The sequence below is a fragment of the Protopterus annectens genome, chromosome 12.part0, assembly GCF_019279795.1.
Source record: "Protopterus annectens isolate FY-2018-M chromosome 12.part0, PAN1.0, whole genome shotgun sequence".
Lineage (NCBI taxonomy): Eukaryota > Metazoa > Chordata > Ceratodontiformes > Protopteridae > Protopterus > Protopterus annectens.
In genome coordinates, this window is record NC_056746.1 from 524,264,910 (window position 1) to 524,289,563 (window position 24,654).

The window sequence follows — 24,654 nt, forward strand, 5'->3', positions numbered from 1 at the left end:
TGGCTGCACACAGTATTATATACTTTGAACCACAAAAAACAGCTGCATACAGTATTAAGTTTTCTTTTGTGCCAATGCCAAGGACCGTGGCAGTACATAGCCCTATGGAGTTCTTGTGCCATGGACTATGGCTGCATAATACACTATGTTCTCTTGTAACACACAAAGAAGATGCAGACAGCACTAAGCTCCTCTCTTCTGTCACATACACTGGATACACAGAGCATCATGCAATCTCTTGTGCAAGAGACAAAGCCTAGAAACAGTGCTTGGCTCCCTTGTGACACAAACAGTGGCTGCAAGTACTATGCTCTCTTGTTTCACAGTCACAGTGGTCACACACAATACTGTTTGTTTTCTCACATGCCAAGTCTCCAGGCCAATGAAAATAGTATTTCACATACTCATGTGGTACATAATGTAGGGAACTGTGTGGTCTGTGTTCTTATGCCCAGTCAGCATAAATGACAAGCTCATCTAAGCATCGTTGCCACTTCTCCCCTTGCCTATTACACTTCATTATTTCTCTTGATAGTTATCAGTAATGTATATATCACTGTAATTCTTTGTTATAAACACCACTTAACTTTCAAATGCAACATTGTGACACCAACCATATTCACATACCTTACTTTGCCCTGTACCTGCACACATTTTTTATACTAATTTGTGCCAACTTGTCAGAAATTCTGAATGGAGGAACTCCTGAAGATCTTTAGCTTGATGTAGACCTCTCAGTCTACTAGTCCACGATGAGTGAGAAAACTACAACGCCAGCAAAATAATGTTAAAACTATTAGAACTACTGGAAAGAAAAAAAATATTGCTTTCCAAAAGAAAACAAGCTGTTAAAGACAATAAACTACAGGTAAAGAATTTAGGATAAAAATCTCCAGTATATATGGATTTGATATCTGCAGAATAAAATGTTACCTTCATATTTGTTGCATTCTTATTCTTTATTTGCAATTTTTAACTGAAACTTTCTCATGATTTTGCATCATGCAAATTGGTAAAACAATATCAACTCTGCCGAACCCTGTATAACCAAGAAACTGCACTATAAATGATCTGTAGTAGGCAATCCTTTACTCGGGTCCCCACATGGACTGCATTACAGTTTCGGTGGTTTTCCTTCCAAGCCTTCCAGGTAAGGTAGCAAAAGACCCAATACAAATCTACTCAAGAAAAGTTCCTTCTACAGGACATAATCCATATGCAGGTGATGTCCACAACTACAGGGCATAAGGTCATACAAAGCAAGGCCTCAGAAGACAGAACACAAACCTTATAAAAGTGAGGCTTTGACAGCAAGAAATTAAACCTTGACTTCAAATTTAAGTTCAATAACACAAAACACTAGGAAAAAAATAAATACAAATAAGAATCAACAATAAAAATAATGAATAAAACATTAAAATCTAGTGAAATGTAAAGATACAAGTACAAGCTTTAGACAACATATTTAATTAAGAACAATAAAGACTATTAAACGGGAACCTGGGACTGGTCTTCTCATTCAAGGCAAAAATCAAACAGATAGTACCTGTGTTACATAAGTAAAGCCCTGAGCAACAGGATACAGCATTGCACAGGTAAGGCTTTGACCAAAACAGCACATCTTTTTAAAATTACACAAGTAATGCCCTGCCCTACAGGTAACATTGCACGGATAAGGCTCTGACCAGTGTATATTATTTATGTAAGACCCAAACCTGCTGGACATATCACACAAGTAAAGCCCCAACTTACATGCTCAACACTGCACTGCTATTGCTCTGATCTACACAGCACAACATTATAAAAGTAAAGCCTCAGCTTCTGAGGCACAGCATTACACAGTTAAGCCTCTTATCTACATCACAAATTATACTACAAAAAAACAAAATTATGCAGGTAACACTAACTTACATGACATAACATCACGTGGGTAAAGTGTCAACACAGTAAATAACACCACACAGGCAGGGCCCTGAAATACTTAGATACTTAGATACGTTGATGACTGACTAACTTATTTAAAGCTCCTTAAACACAGAATTACTAAAGCCAAGCACCAAACTACTCCAGCAGGGAATCCATAGCTTATCATTTCAGACTAGAAGGGGTGAAATGATCCTAAAGACAAACTACCATACTTATTCCATTCTGTAGCATCAGATTTATTAACAGTGAGATAACATTCTACCAGAAAGAGCTCATGCTCCCAGATAGATCCTGAATCCAGGAGCTAATAATGGAGATAAGCTCACAGAAAGCCAAGATACAAGCCAAGTCAAGAGGAAGAAAGTGACTTGTCATGTGCAATCACTGCCCACATTAACTTAGTCTTATGTTGTTGAATTAGCAGCTGTCATTGAATCACGGTTTCTTTTCAAGAAAGGTCCAGGGCAGTTTACAGGATACAATGCATCACAGTGGCAATATCTTTGCATCTTGCCCGGGACAAACTACTAGCTCAGTATTTAGTGTCTGGCCAGTATACATGTTGCAGCATATATCACTCTGGGCAGACACAAGTAGGAATGAATGAAAGTAATACTTACCATTATTAAATACATTGGATAGAATGTCTTGCACAGATAAGTGGAAAAACCGTGCAAACACAAAGACACAAATACCGTAAAATCAAAAAAAGACCTTGTGTCTTGGGGAAAAAAATGACAGCTACACTTCTGGAACCTGATCCCGTTTAGAATATTCACTTTTTTATAAACACCCATAATAATAATAATAATAATACAAGTCTTTTGCTTTGTAAGCTGCATGGAAGACTACTAGATTAACAGAAGTTTAGAAGATATTAATTAAAATTGGTCGGATATTCCTTGTAAACTTCAAGGAAGTAGATCTGAAACAGCCTGCTTAAAATTATCTGATCATAAAAAGTTGAAAATTTGATGTCAATTATGTTTGATACCGTCAGCAGTTTTTTTTTTTTGACAATATCATAATTAATGATTGGGTACAATTCTAAGACATAGTCGTTCTACTATAATTTCATATCTTACATTCGATGTGATTTCTTGACTGTTGTAACATACACAGTATAGCTGTATTCTGAGTGAAGAACCTGGTAGGATGAACTACAACAAACTGATGTTAAGTAAACTGTCTGGTCCCAGCTAAATAGTTTAGGCAGTCTTGCAATTTTAACTGCCCGGAGAATGAGTATTCTTCAGTTTACAGGTAAGAATTCTGTTACCTGTTTGAAAACCTTTACAACTGTGCAAAGTTAAAGGAAGAAACCTGTATAGACAGATGTACAGCCTTGTGCAAAATCAGCATTCATACAGCAGGAGCTGTACTAAATCCAATCTGTGATGGCAACAGCCAAAGATTACATCTTTCCATTACAAATACAGACATCATGTGAGAAAACTGTCAGTAAAAATGCCTTGTGGCACCTTACAATGTATGTTTTTATACAAGTTCAAAGGAATAAGTAGATTTTCATCCAATCTAGGAAATACAGTCACTTGGTTTTGAAACACAAAAAATATATTGCTGCTTGATTATTATGGCAAGAAAAATAATCCATTAAGGTATGTTAGATGAACTACATAAGTTGTTTGAAAACGTCTGCCTTTTGTACTGGTATAAGAAAACAAGTTATTCACTTACCATAATGACAGATATGCAAGACCAGGACCCATCCTCCTCTACCACCAGGGCCACAGACAAGTGGGGCTTGAGCAGCTTGGAAGCTAAAGCTTTCCTAGGGCACCTAACTCCTCCCTCTTTGCCACAAATCCATACCTGGAAGGACCCCACCTTCCCTCCCACCTCCAGATATCTTTTGGCCAGTGGAAGGTGGAACATAAGGAAAGAAGAAACTGAAAGGAGACAAAAGCTCTTTAGAGCAACTTCCAAACACATACTAAAATGGCAATGGGATGGAGGGTAGGGTCATAGAGAAAGATGGACCTGGTCCATATTCCTCTGTTTGTAGGACAGATTCCAAAGCATGATGTGCAGGGTTGATCACTGCAAAGGCTGCCTCAAAAGATAGGAACAGCAAAAGACCTGAATTGGAAGCATCTGGCCAACAAGTATCTCAAGGGAAAAGAATAATATTAACTTTCACTCAAACATATGACAGGAGAAGAGTAGTAGACCATCATCCCAGGGATCAAGATCAACTTCACATTATACTAACTGCCAAAGTGAGAATAACTTGGTTATTTTTAGATGTACAGTATTCCTTGATGAAGACTGAACTATTAATGCAAAAATTAGCATTCTAGGAATAGATGTTGAGGGCAACTGACAGCCTAAAACAGTATGCTGTCCAAACCCAGGGAAGGGAACAGCAGAGGCCCTCAAGAACCAAAAGGAATCTGGTAAGCTCATAGAAAATAAGAAAATGCATTGTCAATAATCCCTCCTACAGCCTAATGCAAGGAAAAGTACAAGGCCAAAGGCAGTAGCCAGAGTAAAGAAGGTAACGGCAGTCCATCGTGGTGTAAAAATACAATCCCCCAGTATGAAAAATAGCAAGAATGGGACTGTAACAGCAACGTTTAACCCTTTTGTCTTATAATCTGCAAAAACTTCTACAGAACAGTAAACTGTACACATACAGACAAACACTCAACCAAAAAATCCTGTGGCACAATACAATTTTTAACAGATAATGCAGGTTCTTTCAATTAGAAATACAAATAAAACAATGTGCTACCTTAAAGACCTAGTTTGACAGCAATTTTATTCATATATTGTTTAAACTACGGGGTGTGACCTCCATTTAATTTTAGTTGCCATAGTAATTCCTTGTATTTCAATAAAGTGCCAAAATCACTACCCATTGTCACTGTACTCCAGCCAATACTGAAAACAGGATTAGCTTAAAACTATTACATTCAGTGCGTATGTACAAAAGCATTGCTACACTCGCTCATTCATTTATCTGTTTATGCTCGTTAACTAGGGTAATGATGGAGTAATCAGCAGTGGACCCATTTCAGCTACACTTAAGAACCATGAGTGACTTTCAGGGGACATAGTGTGTGTCCTGTTAACAGGCTAAAAATTGATAAGCTTGTTTAGTTTTATTAGAAGCTCAATGAGTTCTGTTTGTGGGTCTCTAGTAATCTGTCTAGAGGTGATATGGTCCCTAACAAATGTGGAAGCACTACCACAGTTGTCATTGGGTCTAAGGACATGGCAAGCACAAAACCCAAGTATGGAGGGAGTGCGTTCTGGACATTTAAAGCAAGTGTCAGTAATTATGCAGATATGGAGAAGTTTCAAATGGAAGAGACTCAGGGTTGGACAGTTTGCTGTGACTTCTGGCATTGAGCAGAGCCAACTTATTGCATTCTAGTTTTGGATTTCATATATTAGTTACGTCATGATGTCCATTAGCTGGACTCCAAATAAAGAAGACGCTGTGGGGGTAATAAAGGCTTTAACCAGTATGCAAAAGCCTTGGAAGAAGACAGGAAGAAAATCCTTTGCAAAAAGTAGGATTGTTGAGCATCTTGCCCCATGCTAAAACATACTGGATTCCATAGACTGATAAGCAACTATTCTGCCAATAGTTGAAGCCAGTTCCATTTCTTTGATGCCTGAAGAACAGCCACCATGACAGCTCTACATACCTAGCTAATTATAGGCCAATCAGCCTTGTACACAAAAAATGGAACATATCATAGCAGAACTCCTTTATGTATACAAAGGCAATTTAACTGATCTGGACCCCACTCACTTTGGTTTTATGAAGGGAAAGTAATCTTCTCCTAACACCAGTAAACTTCTCTGAAAAGGTTACAGAATCTGTGGACAGTGGTCATTCTGTGCTCAGTGCTTACCTTGACAAGGCTTTTGATAACATTACCCATGCTGGTATTATTGAAGTTAGACTAACATAATGTAAACCCCTGCGTTTTCTGCTGGATTGCAAACTGCCTACCCAACAGATCCCAAGTAGTGAAAGCTACTGATACCCTCTCTGAATGTAAAAGTGCTACTCTAATAGGGAAATGCTGGGATCAGTGCTGGGTCCTCGCATAGTTGGAATTTACTTTGCAGAAATCCAAACCAGAACCTACAAAGTGTGACCGACTACATTTTCAGATGACTGCAAGCTGAGCACCGTTATGCATTCAATACACTGACGCTAAACAACTCCAGCAAGGGCTAGAATATGCACATACCTGGTGTACTGAAAACAGTTTTGAACTAATATGAAAAATGTGCAGCATTAGATCATCTGGTAAAACAGCTGCTCCCACCTCTTATGTTATGAATGGTACTCCTCTTCAGACTGATACTGTCATAATAAATTGGGTTCCTTATGTGGAGAACTTTCTATCATTCTGTCATGTTTCCATCACAGTTCAGAAATCCTTCTACCTGGTCTAGTTAATTTCTAAAGGAATATAATCTTCAAGATCTTACTATTGTACTCTTCCCTTACCAGATCAATCATTGATATCTTGCCCACTTTGGTATGTATGATCGAAACATACCACTTAATTGGAAATCTACTAAAGATTTCTAATCAATAAAATTAAAGGCCTCAAGTCTTTCAGCTATATCAATATATCAGCACAACTTTCCTCATGCTTACTAGCCTGCAGGCTGCTCTGAGGTAACCTGTGTCTTGCTTTTTAAGACATGAAAGACCCAATCCTACCGGACTTTCTATTTCTTTGTAAAAACACTTCTTCAAACACCAGCACTAGGACCAAAAACTATAACAAATGAAGACTTAAGGGATAGGCTTCTAACTCAATGTATTCTTACCTATGGGATAAGACACCACTGCAGGTCGACAAAGTGCTACTCTGACTACCTTAATGGCTGGTTTAACTGACTGGATTATAACACAAATTTACACCAAAGTTATCATGCAAAGCCTTGATGAATATGCAAGGTGAGCACTATTAAGTGTTTGAAATAGGAGGCAAGAACTTCAGTCTGCTTAAAGGTGTATATTAATAGGCATCATATGGTCCCCCTGTGATTGCTTGTCCAGTACTGGTATATAATGGCGTTCGTTACTTTTTGAGAGTAGGAGATTTAATTGGATACTGCCATCTAGCTGAGGTGCCAGAATACCAAGCAATGAGTCCTAGATGGGACATTAATGGCAAATCATTGCTCAAGCTTGAACAGAGTTCTGATTTATAAATATAAGAGTAGCCAGTAAGAGGAATGGAAGCAGGTAGGCTGAAGATGAGGTTTACTTGCCACTGTCTGTTAAAAATAGTTCTGTACAACAGACCATTTATTTAAACAGCAGATTAAATATGGAGATAGACTATTATCAATTACACTCCCAATTCTTTTATGTTTAGGAGTAAGGTGTTCTGTTGTTGGCATATGATTTTGGTATAAACATTAGAGAGTAGAATTTGGGAGTTTTTCAAGCTAGTTTTTAGAGAAGAAAAAAGATTCCTGGGCTAACTAAGTTCTAGAAAAGCAGGAGCCAAACAGATCAGTGTTGAATTGTCAACATACTGTATACGATTTGTTACATTTGGCAGCTCAGTGCAGATCATTTATGAATACATTAAACAGTGGGCCTGGTATGGATCCTTGGGTCATTCTGACAGCAGGAAGGACAACTATTCATTTCTGTCATTTGAGTGGGATCTATTGGGCAGATAGCTGTGAGGCCAAGTGATAGAGGATTTAGAGAAATCCAGCTCACATTTTATTTTTGTGGGAGTCTGTATTAAAGGCTTTGGTTAGGCATAAAAACAAGAGGAAATCAGTTTGTCTTAATTTGTGTTGTGGTTTATGGTATTTAGAAAGCTGAATAGAGCAATGCTTGCCTAACAATTGGGACAAAAGCCACTCAGAGTTGGAGAGAGATCAGTCTTGGAAGCATTTAAGTAACAGCTTGAAAGCATTTTTCTTAAATTTTGGACAGGTGAGGAACAACAGCAATGAGTTGGTGAATGTACACATCAAAGGAGTTTCCACCTTTATGTAAGGGCAGACTGGAAGACCTTTACTAGACAGAAGTGACACAGGATTCTAGGATAGGTCTACTTATAATTATAGATACCGGGCCAGCTAAAGCATCATTAAGTATCATCATCCCCATATAAGAACAGCAATACTCTCCACTTTTACATCCCTGGTTTAATATAGGCATCCTGAGCACATTTACAAAGCTCAGGCAACAGCTGAACGACAAACAGAAGTCCAACCACTCTGCAGAAGCACTACATGGGGATGATCTACATTGAAAACTTTGCCCACTGGGTCCACCTTTGAACTTTATCATGTGCTAGATCTTTAGACCAAATGAACCCGAAAGGTGGTATACTCACCTATTAAAGCCCACAAACTGTAAGAATCCAGGTGCTGATGAAATGTATTTTTTGTTTCTACGGGAATCTTGGGTCCCATTAGGCTGGATGAGCTTCCAATCTCCACTTGGTACCTAAAAAACACAAATGGAAAAGTACCATTAAAATCAATGCTTCTGCTATCAGTTGCACCAAGTTTTATATAGTTACATCACTCTGTCAGGTCATATGAAAATAAACTCAGGATAAAGCTAGCCAACACTATCTCTTCTCCCCAGCAGTGCCTTAGACATAGCCACATCAGTATTCTTATACATGTGGATAGTTTACCTCAACAAAAGTGACCTGCAAATTCTTTATGCAAGTTTAAAACTGAGCTGGATCATTTGGTATGGATCGGCAAAGGTTTTAGGATACTGACTCCTTGACAGCTTAACAATGCCTTACAGCAATTAAACAGACAGCTCACTTCAGCCTCATGTTTTCCTACACCAGCCTCACCTATATGGATTTCACAAGACCTCTGACATGCACTTAATCCTATTTATATTTAATGTTCCTTACAAAATAATTTTTGGAATTTTACAGTGATTTCTTCTTCATCTTGCATTTCAGGAATACAAGACCTTTTTTTTCCATGCAACAAAAATATTTTTCACGTAATCCATTTACAGTCTAATCCCCTCCTCCTAATTGTTCTAGTTGCACCACCACCCACAATTTAAAATTACTACTCAGCGAGATTAAATTGAAGACTTTCTTTCTTTCAATCCTTCAAGGTAAGAAGAGAAAAATGAACATTTATGGAAAACTTCCCCCTTTCATCTGTGCAGCTCACATCCATTTCTTTCAACTTTCAGGCTTCAAAAGACAAAATAAAAAGTTAAAGTAATACTCTAGCAGGAGTATCTAACATATTATGACATTATTCATATGAAAGGTGAGCCTTACTCTTGCTATTTTACTCCCTTCAGGTTTGCAACTCATTTGATTTCAACTTCTCAAGCAGCCCTGGTCCCAACCTCCTCTATACTGCCTGCGATCACCCAGTTCCCTTGGACATGTGGCTCAACAACGATCTTTACATCAATAGTTACTACTGAATGCAGATGTTCTCAAAGTCAATGGATGACTAAAGCCTTCCCACTCTACCAACAGATTCACTACTTCTGAGCAACAGCCATCCAATCCCATGCAATCACCAAGGTCAAGGGGTAAGGAACAAAGTGTACTTGGAATTGATTATTCTACAGAGGATGATGGAGTTTCTTAGCAGACCAGACTCCCTGCACATGCTTGTTAGCATCCAAGGGGTTGGTGTGCAATGGCCTTTGTGATGCATGCCACCTCTCAGCTTAACATTATCAAATGGCCCTGCCCTTCTTGTAAACAAACACTTCAAGGGAAAAAATTGGACTCCACTAGAGAATCTACTTTGGACAGTTTGCCTACAAACCCACACCCCTTTCCTCTCTAGGGAGAGAAAAGGGCAAGGCTTGAGCAATATCGTGTCTCTCCTCCTCTGCCAATTTCAATGTGCCCATTCCACTATCTGAACTTTGTTTGCCTTGATTATAGCCAGGGCTAAATCTTCCCACGCTAGAGAATGTGTTTAACTGATAAAAAAACCTAATGATTACCCAGTGACCAATGGTTTCTGAAGGGTTGACAGCAGCTTTTTTTTTTTTTTTTTAAATAAAAAAACACCTTTACTAAATTATCACTTGTGACATAAGGAAACTTACATTTATATAAAAGAAATCAAACCATGTCAACATATTCACAGTTATAAACATTATACAACACACATATTCTTTTGTACAATATAATCAAATTCAGCATTACATACGTTGGTCACTTCCGGCTTCCCCTTAAACCTCATTCCTCCTCCAAAACATTTTTCTGCATGCATTCTTCCCACAATTTCTTAAGATCCCACTTCCAGTTCTTTTATCTCTGTTACAATATTCACTACTGCAAATACATTTGGTTTAGCCTTTGATTTCAATTTTCCAGTAGTTGCTTTTTGGCAGCCACCAGAATTAAACTTAACAAACCCTTACTATGTCTATTGGCAATTCAGATACTGTATCCCAGCTCAAAAAACAATTTCCTTATTTACACCCCTTTGCTCACCCAGTATTTCTGACAGATTACTCTTTTGGGAATTTTTGAAATCTGCCAACTCATTACACTCCCAAAACATATGTTCCCAGTTATCGTTTTCTTCTCCATCACACCTCCAACATTTGCCATCTACCTGAGGCAAAATTCTTTGGAGTCTGCTTGGGATATAAAAATACCTATGGAAATACTTCGAAGCAAAACCCTTAAATCTTCTAGACTTTGTTGCATATTTGGGAGCCACGCATGTTCCCCATTGTTTCTTTGAAAATTGCTTATCCAGTCTTCCTTCCAAATCTTTTCTAACCTCCTCCGATTGATTCCTACAGTCATCATGCAACATTTATATGCCCTAAAAGTATCCCTTTTTGGCATCAGCTTATGTTCTGGATTAAACTAAAACAACTCTACCAGTGCATGTCTTTCACTTAGGCCTCCACTATCCCTTTCTCTGCCTATCCTTGGATATCAATCCCTGACAGGAAAGGCAGTCTTTAGCCTGCAGTCCAGATGTCTTCTTGGCTTCATCCCATTCTATTATCTATCTCCCTCCAATTATTTGTTCCCATTACCTTGATTCCTTTGCTGTTTTCTGCAGTGAATTCCAGCCTCCTATTGCCTATTCTCTATACCCCTAAATGAAATGCAGTCACCCATAACAGAATCTCCTTTCTACAGTCCCGTTCTGGCTTTGTTCTTAGAATAATTTCTGCTACTTCATGAGTATAATATTCTATATGACTGTTATTCTCTTTAAGGATCTGCATCAAAAATTCCACTCTCTCCTTATTTCTTGAATTTCCCCCTACTTCATCACCACCACCATTTGTTTTAAGTTATGTGTAAGAGCCTTAAATGTGTAGCTCTAAAATATCCCTTCAAATCAGTTAATCCTAAACCACCTTGTTCTATTTGAAGGACCAACTTATCCCACTTTATTTTTGCCCTCTTCCTCCCAGATAAAATTCTTCAACTCTTTATCACTATCTACTTCTCCTCTGGTTTATAAAAACATGCCTGACCTGTGTAAAAAAAACAAAGAGACTATTTTTTTACTGCTTGCATCTTGCGATCCACATCCATAGACAAGAGCATCTAGTTTCTCAGTTTTTGTATTAACTTTTGTTTAGTCTCTTCCCACATATCTTTAGCTGCCATAACAGAATCTTTTTTTAACCTGTACTCCCAAATACTTGATTTTTTATCATGTCCCCCATAAATATGGGCATTGCTGAACCAACTCATGGGTGGGCACATAGTTTACAGCTATAGCCTTTGTTTTACCTTCATTAATTTTATATCCTGAAAAAATTGTGAAAATGTCTCGGAATGCACCACAACACTGAGATGTACACCACTGAGCAATGAAAATTAACACTTTAAAACTTGAAAAATAAAAAGAAAACCACTGTCACTGCCACACTCAGGTTTGTGGCAGTGACAGTGTTTTTTTTTGCAGCACTGAGATGTCCTTTTCTGGTTTTATCAGTTACAAAATAAAGTCATCTGCAAATAAAGCCAACTTTTCTTTACTACCATATCAATTATTTCCTTGAATTTCTGAGCCAATTATTTTCTTTGCAAATGGTTCTAAATATAACACAAATAACAAAGGGGGAAGGGTATACCCCTGCCTGGTTCCTCTGTTCAGATACAATGTATCAGAGAGGAACCCTCCCACTTTGAGTTTTGCTCCAATCCCTCATATATCCTCCTAAGTAACCTTATTACTGTACCAGGGAATGCAAATGCTTCCCCTGCCCTACTCAAACTCCCAGTTTACTCTGCTGAATACTTTCTCTGCATCAAGACCCACAAACAACAGTGGTATTTTCTTGCATTCTGATTCCCTTTGGATCATCTATGTTGTCAAATGATTGTCTCCCCACCACAAAACCACACTGATCCATATCTCTCAATTGTGGCAACACCTTTGCCATTCTTTTAGCCATTAAAGACAAACACTTCACAATTATGCTTTAAAGCTGAAATGGGTCTATATGAAATAGGATCTGATGGGTCTTTACTGTCTTTAGGTGTTACAGCCACCACAGATTTTTTCCAGGCTGTTGATGCTTCCCCGCCATTTAAAATATTGTTAAACCAAACCTTCCAGATCTTTATTACATTCTTCCCTCCTAGCCTTCTACTTCCACAAAAAAAAACATTTTTTCCTGGAGGTTTTCCTGCAGACTGGTTACACATTACCATTTTTATCTCACCTCCTCCTATCTTAACTGCCAATTGTTGACCCTCATCTACCTCTAACATTGACAATATTTAAGTCTTCCATATTTATTTCCATTTGTGCTTTTTCTTTATTTCCATGTGTCTGCTTTACATAAATGCTCATAAAATTTCCAAAATATCTTTAATACCTCTACAAGATTTCTGGTTATTTTTCTTGTCACAAGCTCCCAAAGTCTGGCAATAACTTTTTCTGCATTCTGTTGCCAAAGTTGTTCTGTTAAAAGTTTTTGTGCTCTGGAGTTATAATCAAAAAAACAGTTGCTTAACAACCATCTTTTTATACTAATGCATACTATCCAGGTACTCCTTTATTTTCTCTTTTAACACACTACAGTTGCACCTCATCTTGCTCTGTGGGATTCCCCTTATTCGGCAACACTTACACCTTGTCAGCCCCTCTAAAAATTTTTGTTACTTCTTAACCATCTCGGTTTTTCTTTTATTTCTACTGCATTTTTAAACTCTACTTTCATTTTATCCCACTCACTAGCTATAACTTCAAGAACTTTCTATCTTTCCTAATAATTCTCACAATTTCCAGTACCTATTCCTTAAATTCCTCTCTTCTAAAAGAAAGGTGGAGAAGTGCCAGTGTCCCACTTTTACTCCATTAACCTTAATTTTTACCTTGGTTATTACTGGTGTATGATCTGCAACACTTATTAGATGCATGTCAAAGCTCTCAAGTAAATGCACGTGTTCCCATGAAATATGTCTGTTTTGTCTAGCCCAGCCATTGCACCTTTGGGAATGATATGCAAATTCTCTTGGAGCTCATACTACTGAATTCATGTCTTCTATACCAAATATTTTCAGAAATGTCTTCAGAAATCTACCCTCTTTTGTTATAGTTCCCTTCAAGGCCCCCCCAAGCTACATCCTCACTGTTGCAAATGAGTTTCAGTCCTCACCTACAAGTAATATTCCCCCCTGAAAGAGGATCATTTCTCCCAAATTTTTTAAAGCTCCATAATAGCAGTTTTAGGTGGAAAATAAATACATACCACTGCAACCCTCCTCCATTGCCAGTAGCCCCTTACTACCACAGATCTACTATCATCACCTTTTTCCACTCTTCTATCACTAAAACAGCTCCTGTAGCAATTAGTGCAAGTCCTCCTCTTCTCCTTTATCCCGGATAATCTGCTGAACATCCATCCTGAAATCCTTTCTTTATCAAATTCACATGCTCAGTTATTTCCAAATGTGTCTCCTGTAGCACTGCTATTTGCACTCTGCATTCAATATCAGTACTCTTTCCTTTTTGCTTATATGCATGAGACCATTCACACATTCCATAATTATATGAAAACTGTTGCCATTATAATAATAATAATATGCCACTATTCCCACCTATTATATGACAGCTTTTTTTAGATGTTTATTTGCAGCTTTTGTGATATATGCATCCACTAATGTTTGGCAGGTTGAGCTTTTAAACAGCTGTTTCTGTCCTCTCCATTTGAACCTACATCACACTTACAAGACTTTTTGTTTTAATGAAAACACTCAAAAACACAAATGAACACCAAACCACCACCGTAACTTAATATAAACACACACAACTATGTACATCTTTAAATAATAAAATGTAACCCTTCTAATAGGAACAAGTGTCCCAAACAACTGCATACACACAGACATTTGACCTAAGTTTGAGGTTATCCCATTTGACCTAGGTTTGAGGTTATCCATGCTAAGATGCGCATTACTGCCTGGGCTCCTATATACACTAATTGCTGTCTGTTCTTGTTTTATATTGTATTCCCTTACCAGATGAGAAAAACAATTGTGTGCTTTCAGAAAACTAACTTGTAGCCTCAAAGTAACAAGGGCTCTGGCTTTTAATTACCCTATAATGACCATGACTCCAAGGAAATGCAAGAAACAAATGTAACCTTCAGCTGCAGGCTTTTAAAATCATACTGAACATTTATTGCTAAAGAAAAACTTTTCATTACATTCAGTTTTCTCTTATTTACATGTTTCTGCTCAAAGCTTATTAGACCAAGCAAAAGGACTTTATATAGGCATTCACCTATGCACATGTAAGAGAAAACATATCAGCTCTACATACATTATGATCAGTATATACAAAATAAATGAAAAACACTTCTGTACTTCATAGACCAATAGACTTGGAACTTATATAACTTAAAACTCCAATTTATTAAAATAATCAAAAAGTTAAGCACTTTCTTTCCAAACACTGTGGAACTTCAGAACTACACTCCAAGATTACTGCCACATTTAAATATCTTAACTAAAATCATGTCACTGGATAAACAATTAAACTAATTAAGTTAATTACAACCTTTGCAAATCATAAAACACATTAAAATTCATACAATCAACAATTAAATCACATACAAAACATACATTGTTCATCCACAGTAGTGTTTTATCTTCAAAACAAGCATTATTGAGCATGACTCGTTAAGCTCAGGATGACATAAGGGGGTCTATATTAAATCAACGAAAATCCATTACATCAAATACCAAAACAGCGACATGTATTACTCGAACTGCGAAAATCCCGAATGCACTAAACCGTGAAATTTAAAATATCGAAAGTTCATAGTCGGCCAACCCCACCACCCGCAACATACTACCTACCCAAACAAAATAAATAAACCACATACATAAACTAACCAAACCCTACTCCTAACCCTAAAGTAAAGAACCAAAACTCAACTTCTAACCCTACACTAAACCCCTCATACACAACTATCTATGCACTATCCTTAACCCCTCCCTAACCCTAAGGTCCGTAACTACCGCACACGTCCCGTACGGAGATATACCCAAACAAAATAAATAATACACAAATACATTTAACAAAACCCTACTTCTAACACTACACAAAATCTTACACACATTATCTGTCTATGCACTTACCTTAACCCGCACCCTAACCCCAAGGTCCATAACTATCGCACACTTACCTTACGGAGCTACACTGTAGACGGGCCAACCAAAACACTTCGACATTTCGAATTTCATGGTTTTGCACTTTCGACGATTACGAATTTCACGCAATACTTGTCTATTTTGTATTCGCGTAAACGGAGTTTCGACAATCTAATAGGAACCCACATAAGGCAATGAAATGCAACATGCCAAATCAATTTTTTTCTTATCTAAGTGAACCTCAGTCAATACTATCATCCCGATTAACTTGTTCAATAACAAAAAACAAATTTCTGATCCTGGTTACCCTGTATATACTTAATTAAAGCATTTGTAGTTTTCATTTTCTTAATATCTTGCACATGCTCATAAATTCTCTCTTTTAATTTACATAATGTCTTTCCTATATAAAATGCTGGACTAAGTTCATACACAGCCACACATACTAGTGGTTTTGAATCACAGGAAAAAATGTCCCATCACAGGCCACCCGATCCCATTAATATTATAGTATCCTCCCTTACTGATAAAGGGACATTGGGCACATCTTCCACATTTAAACATGCCCAACTTTCTACATGTACCCATATTCCCATAGGATGCTAAACCACTAGCCTTATTTAATTCTAATAGTGGTTTGAATGCTCTGTCTTTCCTAAACACTATATATGGTTTGATACCCACTATTTCTGTAGCTATACTATCCCAATTTTTCTGGATATTTCCCACTAATGCCTCACTATCTGAATTAAACATAGTGATGAATAATTATCTATTAGTTTCAAAATACGACTTCCTATTATTATCAACCACTACATTGTAGGTGAGGTGTTTTTGTGTATTTGGTTTTGTCAGCTGTTTTCACTGCAGGTAATGATCTGTATATATCTTATCCCCCACCTCAACTTCAACCCAAGATTACAGCCTATTAACTTAAACATGCATTTGATCAGCCTTTTTTTTTTCTTTTTACATTGTAATGCCTATATTTCTTAACACTTGTTGTTGCGTCTTTCGGCTTTTCCCAGTTAGGGGTCGCCACAGCGGAACTCCGGTCTGCTAATGATTGGTAGTTGATTTTTACGTGCCGAGTTACCAGCCCTGACACACAACCTTCAACAAAGGTATGCCCATTCACACATATCTCCATGCAGAAGACGCTCTAGCTGAGAATCGAACCGGACAGCGTCTTACTGTGAGGCAACAACGCTACTTCTTAACACTAAAAAAGAAAAAAAGTTATGTTTACTTTAGTGTTTTAGCACATAAAAAATATCTGAAAATGCTTTACTATTTAACATGTAATTTATATCAAAAGTTTCAAAGTACACTGTTAACAGAAATTGTTTTACTTAATTATCTTTTTCCTTCCTCTTCCCTTCCCCTCAGTATTCTTCTAAACATTAATGACGTGAAGTGGAACAAAAGCATTTCAGACCCCAAGTTTAACTAAGTTAACAAAGTTTCACAAATTTGATTGATGCTTTGTAATCTCATATTTATTCACCAATTTCTTTACCAATACAGGTCTTGCTATTTCATGACTAGGTTTGGAGCATACACTCAATGTGCCCTTTCAATTAACAAATCCTCTTGAGGAATACCAGTCCAATTGCTTATTTATGTCTTCATAAAATTAATACCGCTTTTCCTTTCAGTTTCTGTAGTGCAGTAGAAAATCTCAGGTTTTCTCTGTGTGCTCTGTCCTCCAATTCTACCATTTTTGGAAACACCTCTTCTTAAGCAGTCTCATACTTGGCAAACCTTTTCTTCACTTTGACCTCCGATTTCTGAAGTTTTATCACTCATCTGAACACCTGTTAAAAGCTTTTTCCATTTTTCCAGCCTTTTATTTGAGTGGATATACTCCTTCAATGTTTTGTTTTATTTAATCAGCTCTGAGCACATTTGACTTATGTTTTCTTCTAGAATACTGGAAGATACGTCTTGCATCAAAGCTAGAGTTTGAACTGTTTTTTTGCTGAAGAGCAGCAGGATTCTTTCCATTGTTTTCTCTTCACTTTTTCCATCTTATTTTCTTCAGACCCTCTTATCTTCTTTGCTGGTATCCAGACAGTGCATTTACTAGCCAGTAACTGAATTTACTAAAAGTGCTCTCATCTCTCAGTTTCTTTTTTCACGTTGGGAGAGCTAAAGTTAATCTGTTGATTAGTGTGCAGATGTTTTGGAAGTCACCTATCCACAAAGACAGCAGCTGTTATTGATCTAAAAATATTGTGCTACATGGTTACTACTTTTGTTTACAACTTGGGCCACTTTAACTGCTAATACAAAACACTTGTGTACGACAGGAACATCTCTGCTGTTACTACTTGACATTTTATTTAGTTTCATTAAGAACTTGTTAAAAAATTGGGAACTAAACAGTTACCGCCTGTGCTGACCACACTGTGTAGCTTTCTAGTAGCATTTACAGCTATACATTGTCAGTAGGACAAAGGTGCATCAGAACAGGCCACTTTTCATTCTCAACCTAACAAAGGGTTACAAAACTTTTCAACTTCTGCTCTTCTAAACTACATTTACTCTGAGTTCATTAAGATATAGGCTATCTCTAGAATGGATCCTTGCCAAAGGTTATTCTGCCCCATATAATGTGTGGAGAATCCAGCAAATCAGGAAGTGAGACATCTTAGCCAATGGTGTTCATCTCATTTGGCCAGAAATTAAAAGAGCTCTTTTTTTTTTGGCATTTGTAGGAGTGGTGCTACAGTCTGCAAAATGAATCAGGGAGCCATGGTGGCAGTAATTTGTTATCACATACTGATTTGTTTACTAACTGGGTAGGTAGCATGTTGGTTTTACAGACATAGCAGAAATATACAGTATGATACTGGCATGACAACAGTGAATGGTAACACACAGGAAGTGTCATATACAGTGTGATAGTTTAGAGGGACATGCAAGTACCTGGACAAAAATGTTGAAGAAACATTTTGACAGAAAAGACTTTGGGCTTAGACTCAGACTGACATTTGCTAAATTGGGGGAAAAAGACTTTCTTACAGTTCATGCTTAAAAGTCTACCAATTAACAATGAACAAATTTTAACAAAGTAACATTTATTTTCTGGATTACAGTATAGATACAAACAGAGAATTTTCAGGCCAGACCAACAACATAGTGCCAGAAAACAGGCTAAATTAAAAAAAAAGGTTTCAAGGTATCAAATAAAAATCGAACAAAAGTCTGTGTATTAAAACATAAACATACAAATAAATACAACAGAATTAGGACTCAAGAATGTATGTACACTACATAAGGTTACATTCACTAAGCACATGGAAGTTTGATCTTCTGTATGTATGATCTAGTGGTGCATTAAGTAGAAAGGAAAAAGGTTGCAGATGGTAAATGTGCGTTTGGTTATACAAAACATTTTGGCATTAAAGATCATGTTTAAGGTGGCAAAATCAACTTTTATTTTCACAATAAAAAGTGTTAGCTTACATCCTTGCACATGTGAACACTCACTTTTATAAAAAAAATAAAAGTTAATTTCAAGCCACTCTTCGAATAACTTAAAAAAAAAAGCTTCAGGACACAGAAGTCAAATGTACGCCCGTTGTATTTATGGCATGAAGATTCATATGCTGGGCAGGAGGAGAGTACATCATTTTCATACCTCTCAACTGTCCAGATTTTCCCAGAATGTCCAAATATTTGCTTCATATTCTTGGTGTGTTCCTCATAAAATTTATGGTTTTCTGGCAAACCACTAGGAAATGAAGTGACTATACAATGATACGCACTGGAGATTCAGACTTCCTAGTCTTCAGAAAATGCACACTAACACAAATCCTGTTATTCTAGCAACTTTCAAAATGTGTCCCAGTATTTGGACCTTTGTCCCCCCCCCCTCCACTATTTTTGGCTTTGTCCAGATTTCTTGCACTAAGAGGTTCAGAGGCATGGTCATTATGTGGGCCATTTTGGATTATACTGCATTAGAGTACAACAGCCTTGAGCAACAATTATTTGTCAACCGGTTAAATGTGTTCTCAATAAGAAGACTCATGATGGTACTATCAGGACAATAAATGTATGTTTTAATATGGACATGAATATCTGTTGTTGACCCCATTTCCTTTTTGGGGTTTGAGCCATAGTCACATTAAAGAGCCTTAAACAGTTACCTAATAAGGAATAGTGTCCGTCTGTTTTAACATAGATCCAGATGACTATTGTTGATTATATTTGCCTTTGGGGGGGTAAGTTTTGAGCTGGGTAGTTCATATTAAGCAAACTTATGCTACATCTATTCAATCAACATCTGTTTTAAGCTGGATCCACATACTGCTGTTAAGCTTGTGTGCTGGACTTTGGGGGGGAAGTGAATAAGAAGGGCAGAGCTCTAGGTATGACAGTCAGTATAAAAGTCTAACTGAAGAAGTTCAAACATATGTCTCAGAAATAAGGCAGCCAGGGGGCATATCCTATTCTGTTTTCTGTGGTATGCAGTCATGCAAGAACTTCCCCCACACCCTTCCCCTGGCCAAGTAAAATGCACCAATATGCTGTCCTATGAATGCAACAGCTGTCTTTAGTTCTCATATCCTCTGCTTCAACTCAATTAGGTTCTCAAAGTAAAACTATAAGCTCCATATAAAGAAAGGCAGATGAGAGCTATCTTTATTTGAAAATACTTAACACTTCCTTCCCTCTGTGATTAGCCATCTGATATGCAGATCCATCATTAAATCTATATTGCTGCTATCAGAGTGAGAAACTGAACTGTTTACAAGCACATTAAATTGAAACAGGTCTAATAAAAGAAACAAGAGTGAAATACCAGAATCTACATAGGTATTTACAGCTGCTATTCAGTAAAGGACAAAAGCGGTGCAGTATTTTAATTAGACAGCTAAGCTCATGTCCTTACCCTTAGACAGTAACTCAGCAGGGACAAGCTAAGAAGTGAATGGACCAGACATGTACGCAGCCTTGATCTTTTTCTGGCGGTCATGTATATTCATTCAGTATGAACACAATGGCAGGAATGAGAGGACAAATAAAGTTACAGAGATGTTAAAAGTTATGCTGCATCTACCTTAACTCTATTAGTGGAAATGTATACATTCTAATAGGTAATCATCTGTAGAATTCTCTTCTTGCCAGTGAAGACCTCTGTGGTGAAGAATTTTAAGCAGTTCATAATAACAATCTCTCTCTTATCACCCTCAGAGTCAATGTTATCATTAAACAAAAACAAATAAAGGAAGGGAATGGATGGGCTCAACAGTTTCTTTAACAGGTTGCTAAACAAAGGAGGAGTAATCCCTAGAGACTAATTTTCAAAATGCAAATGTATACAAACACAGAGTCAGCAGACAATAGTGGGGGATAGATAAAAAGTAACTGCACAACGATTTTTTTCATCACTCATTCAGTGACCCTGGAAAGGGTAAACTGAGCAGGGCCATGGTTCAATCAGCTATCAGGATTTCTTTTATACACCTCTAAGATCCTCATGTGCAATGGACATTAGCATGGGGGAGGGGAAAAGGCCACCCTTGAAGGGCATCCCCCCACTTTTGCAAGGGGATTTCAATTCATGCAGCCCTCTCCTGCTCTACTCCCAAAGCAAAGGGGTTATTTTTTATGCTCTCAACAACTACCAGGGAAATTGTACCAATCCAGTGTGCCCCTACCCCAGTTTGAGTGCATGAAACCCTCCTTCCTCAAAAAAGAGAGCATGCCACCTCTACTCCTCCCCTCCTTGCCTGGCTCCCCAGTCCCTCTCGAAAATCAACTGCCTAGGTGACAGACCTAGAGTCTTTCTGCATCACGTCAAGCTTGATTAATCTGATCTTGAAGACATGGAGTTACAGTAGCTGCAACACAACTAAATCGTCTGGCTTCAGTAAGCACAGCAACCTTCTATAGGATGAGTAGGGTGCTGTTTACTTATAATAAAGGTGGAAGTGGCTTATACAATGCCTTTTATGACTTGCTATCTGGAAATCACCTTCTCATTGGACAAAATGTCCAAACTACATTGCTTCACAGATGTGTAGACAACAACACAAATGTCCTGCAATCAGACTCTCATCAAACAAGTAGCAGCCTGCACTGATGGCAAAAAAGGATAAAGCTCAGACAATCCCAGGTAACCAGAGTTCAGACAATGGTTGACATCATTGATGGCTGATGCAGGGAAAATGGGCATACTCATCCATGAAGAGGAGGAGGTAGGGGCACTGGCCCAGAGCACAACTGCAAGATGGATTAACTTGGAGGAGACTGAAGAAACAACCAAGAAGTGCTGCCAGAAGGGGGGCAAAGCACTTGCTGATATCAATGCACCATAGAAGCGAGGGGTGGTTCACTGCTGTCACTTACTTCATATCTTACCCTCAGAGTGCTACTAGGTGAGCAGAGGGCTACTTAATAGATTAAAATACTCCCATGGTACCTGTATTACAATGTAACATGAAACCTTGATCTCCATGTTTGTCTCATTCTTTGATCACACTTTAGGGAGAGAAAGGAGGGATAGACCTGGTGACAGAAGAGACACGCTGGGGACAGTTGATGGTCTGCTATGTAGGAACAAAAGTAGACAAAAAAAAAATAGGCAGTAACTTCCCTAAAAGAATGAACTTTTACCATATCAAGAAGATGCTTGCAATGCTCCAACTAAGTAATTTACACAAAGTATGGGATTTAGAAAACCTTAATCAAGGTTGGGCTCCTCTTAGTAATGTACTCTGCCTCCCACGGACAGCAATAATATGCAAAGACTGCATGGAACACCACTCCCAGAGGATCCCCTACCGATGAAAGCAGATGTGTGTGTATGTGTACGTATATAAACACAGACATTCATTTTTATGAGACTGAAAATACTGAAACCTGACATACCCGAACGCCAAAGCTTTCCCAGAGTAAGCAAACACTTGCCCAAACAAACTAAATACATACCAAAGTAATTAAAACCCACCCAGGTGAGGGGCTGCTCCTCCCCCACTTACCTGGGAAAGCTATCAAAATCTTGAACACAGATTCTCTGCAGACGGGATATCAGAGGGCAGATGGTTGACTGCAGTGTTGAGGACTGTTGGTAGTTCATATCAATGAATGCCACTGTGCATTCGCTGATATGAAGTTGATCCAAGTGTTAGAGATCGCAGTACACTCCGGACTGGGACATTCATCCCTTTCCTCACTGTAGTGGATCTAAGAGTTGGAATACATAGTCTGCAGGGTGTTTGGGGGGTACAGGGGGGCTTGCCCCCCTGCAAAGATGTGATGTGAAGTGTAGGAGTTGTACTTACTTGAGCTCCTATGGGGACATCACGTTTTATGTTTGGTGATGTTGTTGAATCTGCTGAATTCATTCAGCAGATTCCATATTTCGCCTAAGTGACATCTGTGATTTGGCCTTTCCGTTTGAGGTTCCGAAATGATTTTTATAATGACTTTCATCATTTTGATAATAAACCTATATGTACATATGTGTGTGTGTATATATATATATATATATATATATATATATAATACATACATATATATAATATATATATATATATATATATATATATATATATATATATATATATATATATATATATATATATATATATATATATATATATATATATATATATATATATATATACACACACACACACACACACACACACACACACACATATATATAATATACATATGTTTTATTTATATATATATATATATATATATATATTTAAATGTATAATATAACATATATATATTATATATAAAATATATATGATACATATATATATATATATATATATCACAAACACATATGATATATATATATATATATATATATATATATATATATATATATATATAAAATATATATGATATAAAATATGATAGTATATATACATATATATATATATATATATATATATATATATAGGTTCATAGGCTGGTACTGGGCTATCTGCCCAAAGGCATTTATAAGCCTAGCCAGAAGGTGTAGTTCCCTGTGCCTCTGTCCAGCAGAGCCACTGAAGTGATCCCGGGGTAAACATTCTGTTGCCCATCCACTCATCAAGGTTTCTTTTGAAGAGTGTTAGCGAGGAGCTCTGCCTAATGTAGATTGGGATCTGGTTCCAAAGCATGGGAAGTCTCTGGGATAGGAATCTATCCCTCCAGCACGTCCTATTTATTGTTGTGGTGAGGTTTAGATCCCTAGAACGTGTGGTTCGAGGGGATAAGGTTTTCTTTAGGTGGAGCATGTCCATCAATTCTGGGTTGGACATGGCCTTGTACGTCAGGCAGAGATCACCTCTGAGTAGGCGGTATGCAACAGAGTACAACTGGAGTTTCTTTAGTCGAGCTGCATAGGGCATCTGTTTGAGGCCAATGATCCTCTTGCTGAGGTACTTCTGTGGTCTTTCCAGCTGTTACAGGTGTCTTGTAAAGTACATCCCAAATGGGGCATTGTCCTCTATGATGGGTCTGATGAGTGATGAGTAGAGGGGCACAATGACCCCTTTTGATCTGGATGTGAACCCTTTTGTGATTAGGTGGGCCACGTAGAAGGATTTTCTAACCACACTGGCAATGTGATTATCAAAGGTGAGATTACTATCTACTTGGTTCCCCAGATCCCTTATTATGTCTTCCGTATTTAGGGGACTACCACCTATGTGGTAGTGTGTGGGTACTTTGTTTTTTCCAAAGGAGATGACTATGCACTTTTTGGCATTTAGCTTGAGGCCATGACTTTGACACCAGGTATCCATCTCAGTGAGACCCTTTTTGAGGATGTCTGTGTCAGCCGGAGAGTCAATTATAACCCCTAGTTTGCAGTCGTCTGCAAACTTGGTCAGCCATAGTCCTCCTGTGCTTGCCTGTACCTCTGAGAAGTATATGCCGAACAGGAGGGGTCCTAGGACTGAGAGCTGGGGAAATCCACTTGTAACCGGTTTAGAGTCGGACCTAGTTCCCGCAACTCTCACCATGTGGGTTATGTCAGTGAGCCAGTTGGCAACCCATCTTGTGACATGGGGGTTTATGTTCAGGCTGGTGAGCTTGTCTATAATACCAGAATGGGGAATGGTGTCGAAGGCCTTAGCAAGGT

The 24,654-nt window shown here is 37.8% G+C and overlaps 1 protein-coding gene across 1 annotated transcript in view; it reads right to left on the reverse strand.

Moving 5' to 3' along the window:
* ATPAF2 (ATP synthase mitochondrial F1 complex assembly factor 2) overlaps positions 1-24,654 on the reverse strand; it is a 332,165-nt gene that overhangs the window by 134,665 nt on the left and 172,846 nt on the right. Inside the window, exon 6 of the mRNA XM_044089664.1 lies at positions 8,289-8,401. Within this exon, the coding sequence (XP_043945599.1) occupies positions 8,289-8,401 (113 nt within the window). The remainder of the gene's footprint in view (positions 1-8,288; positions 8,402-24,654) is intronic.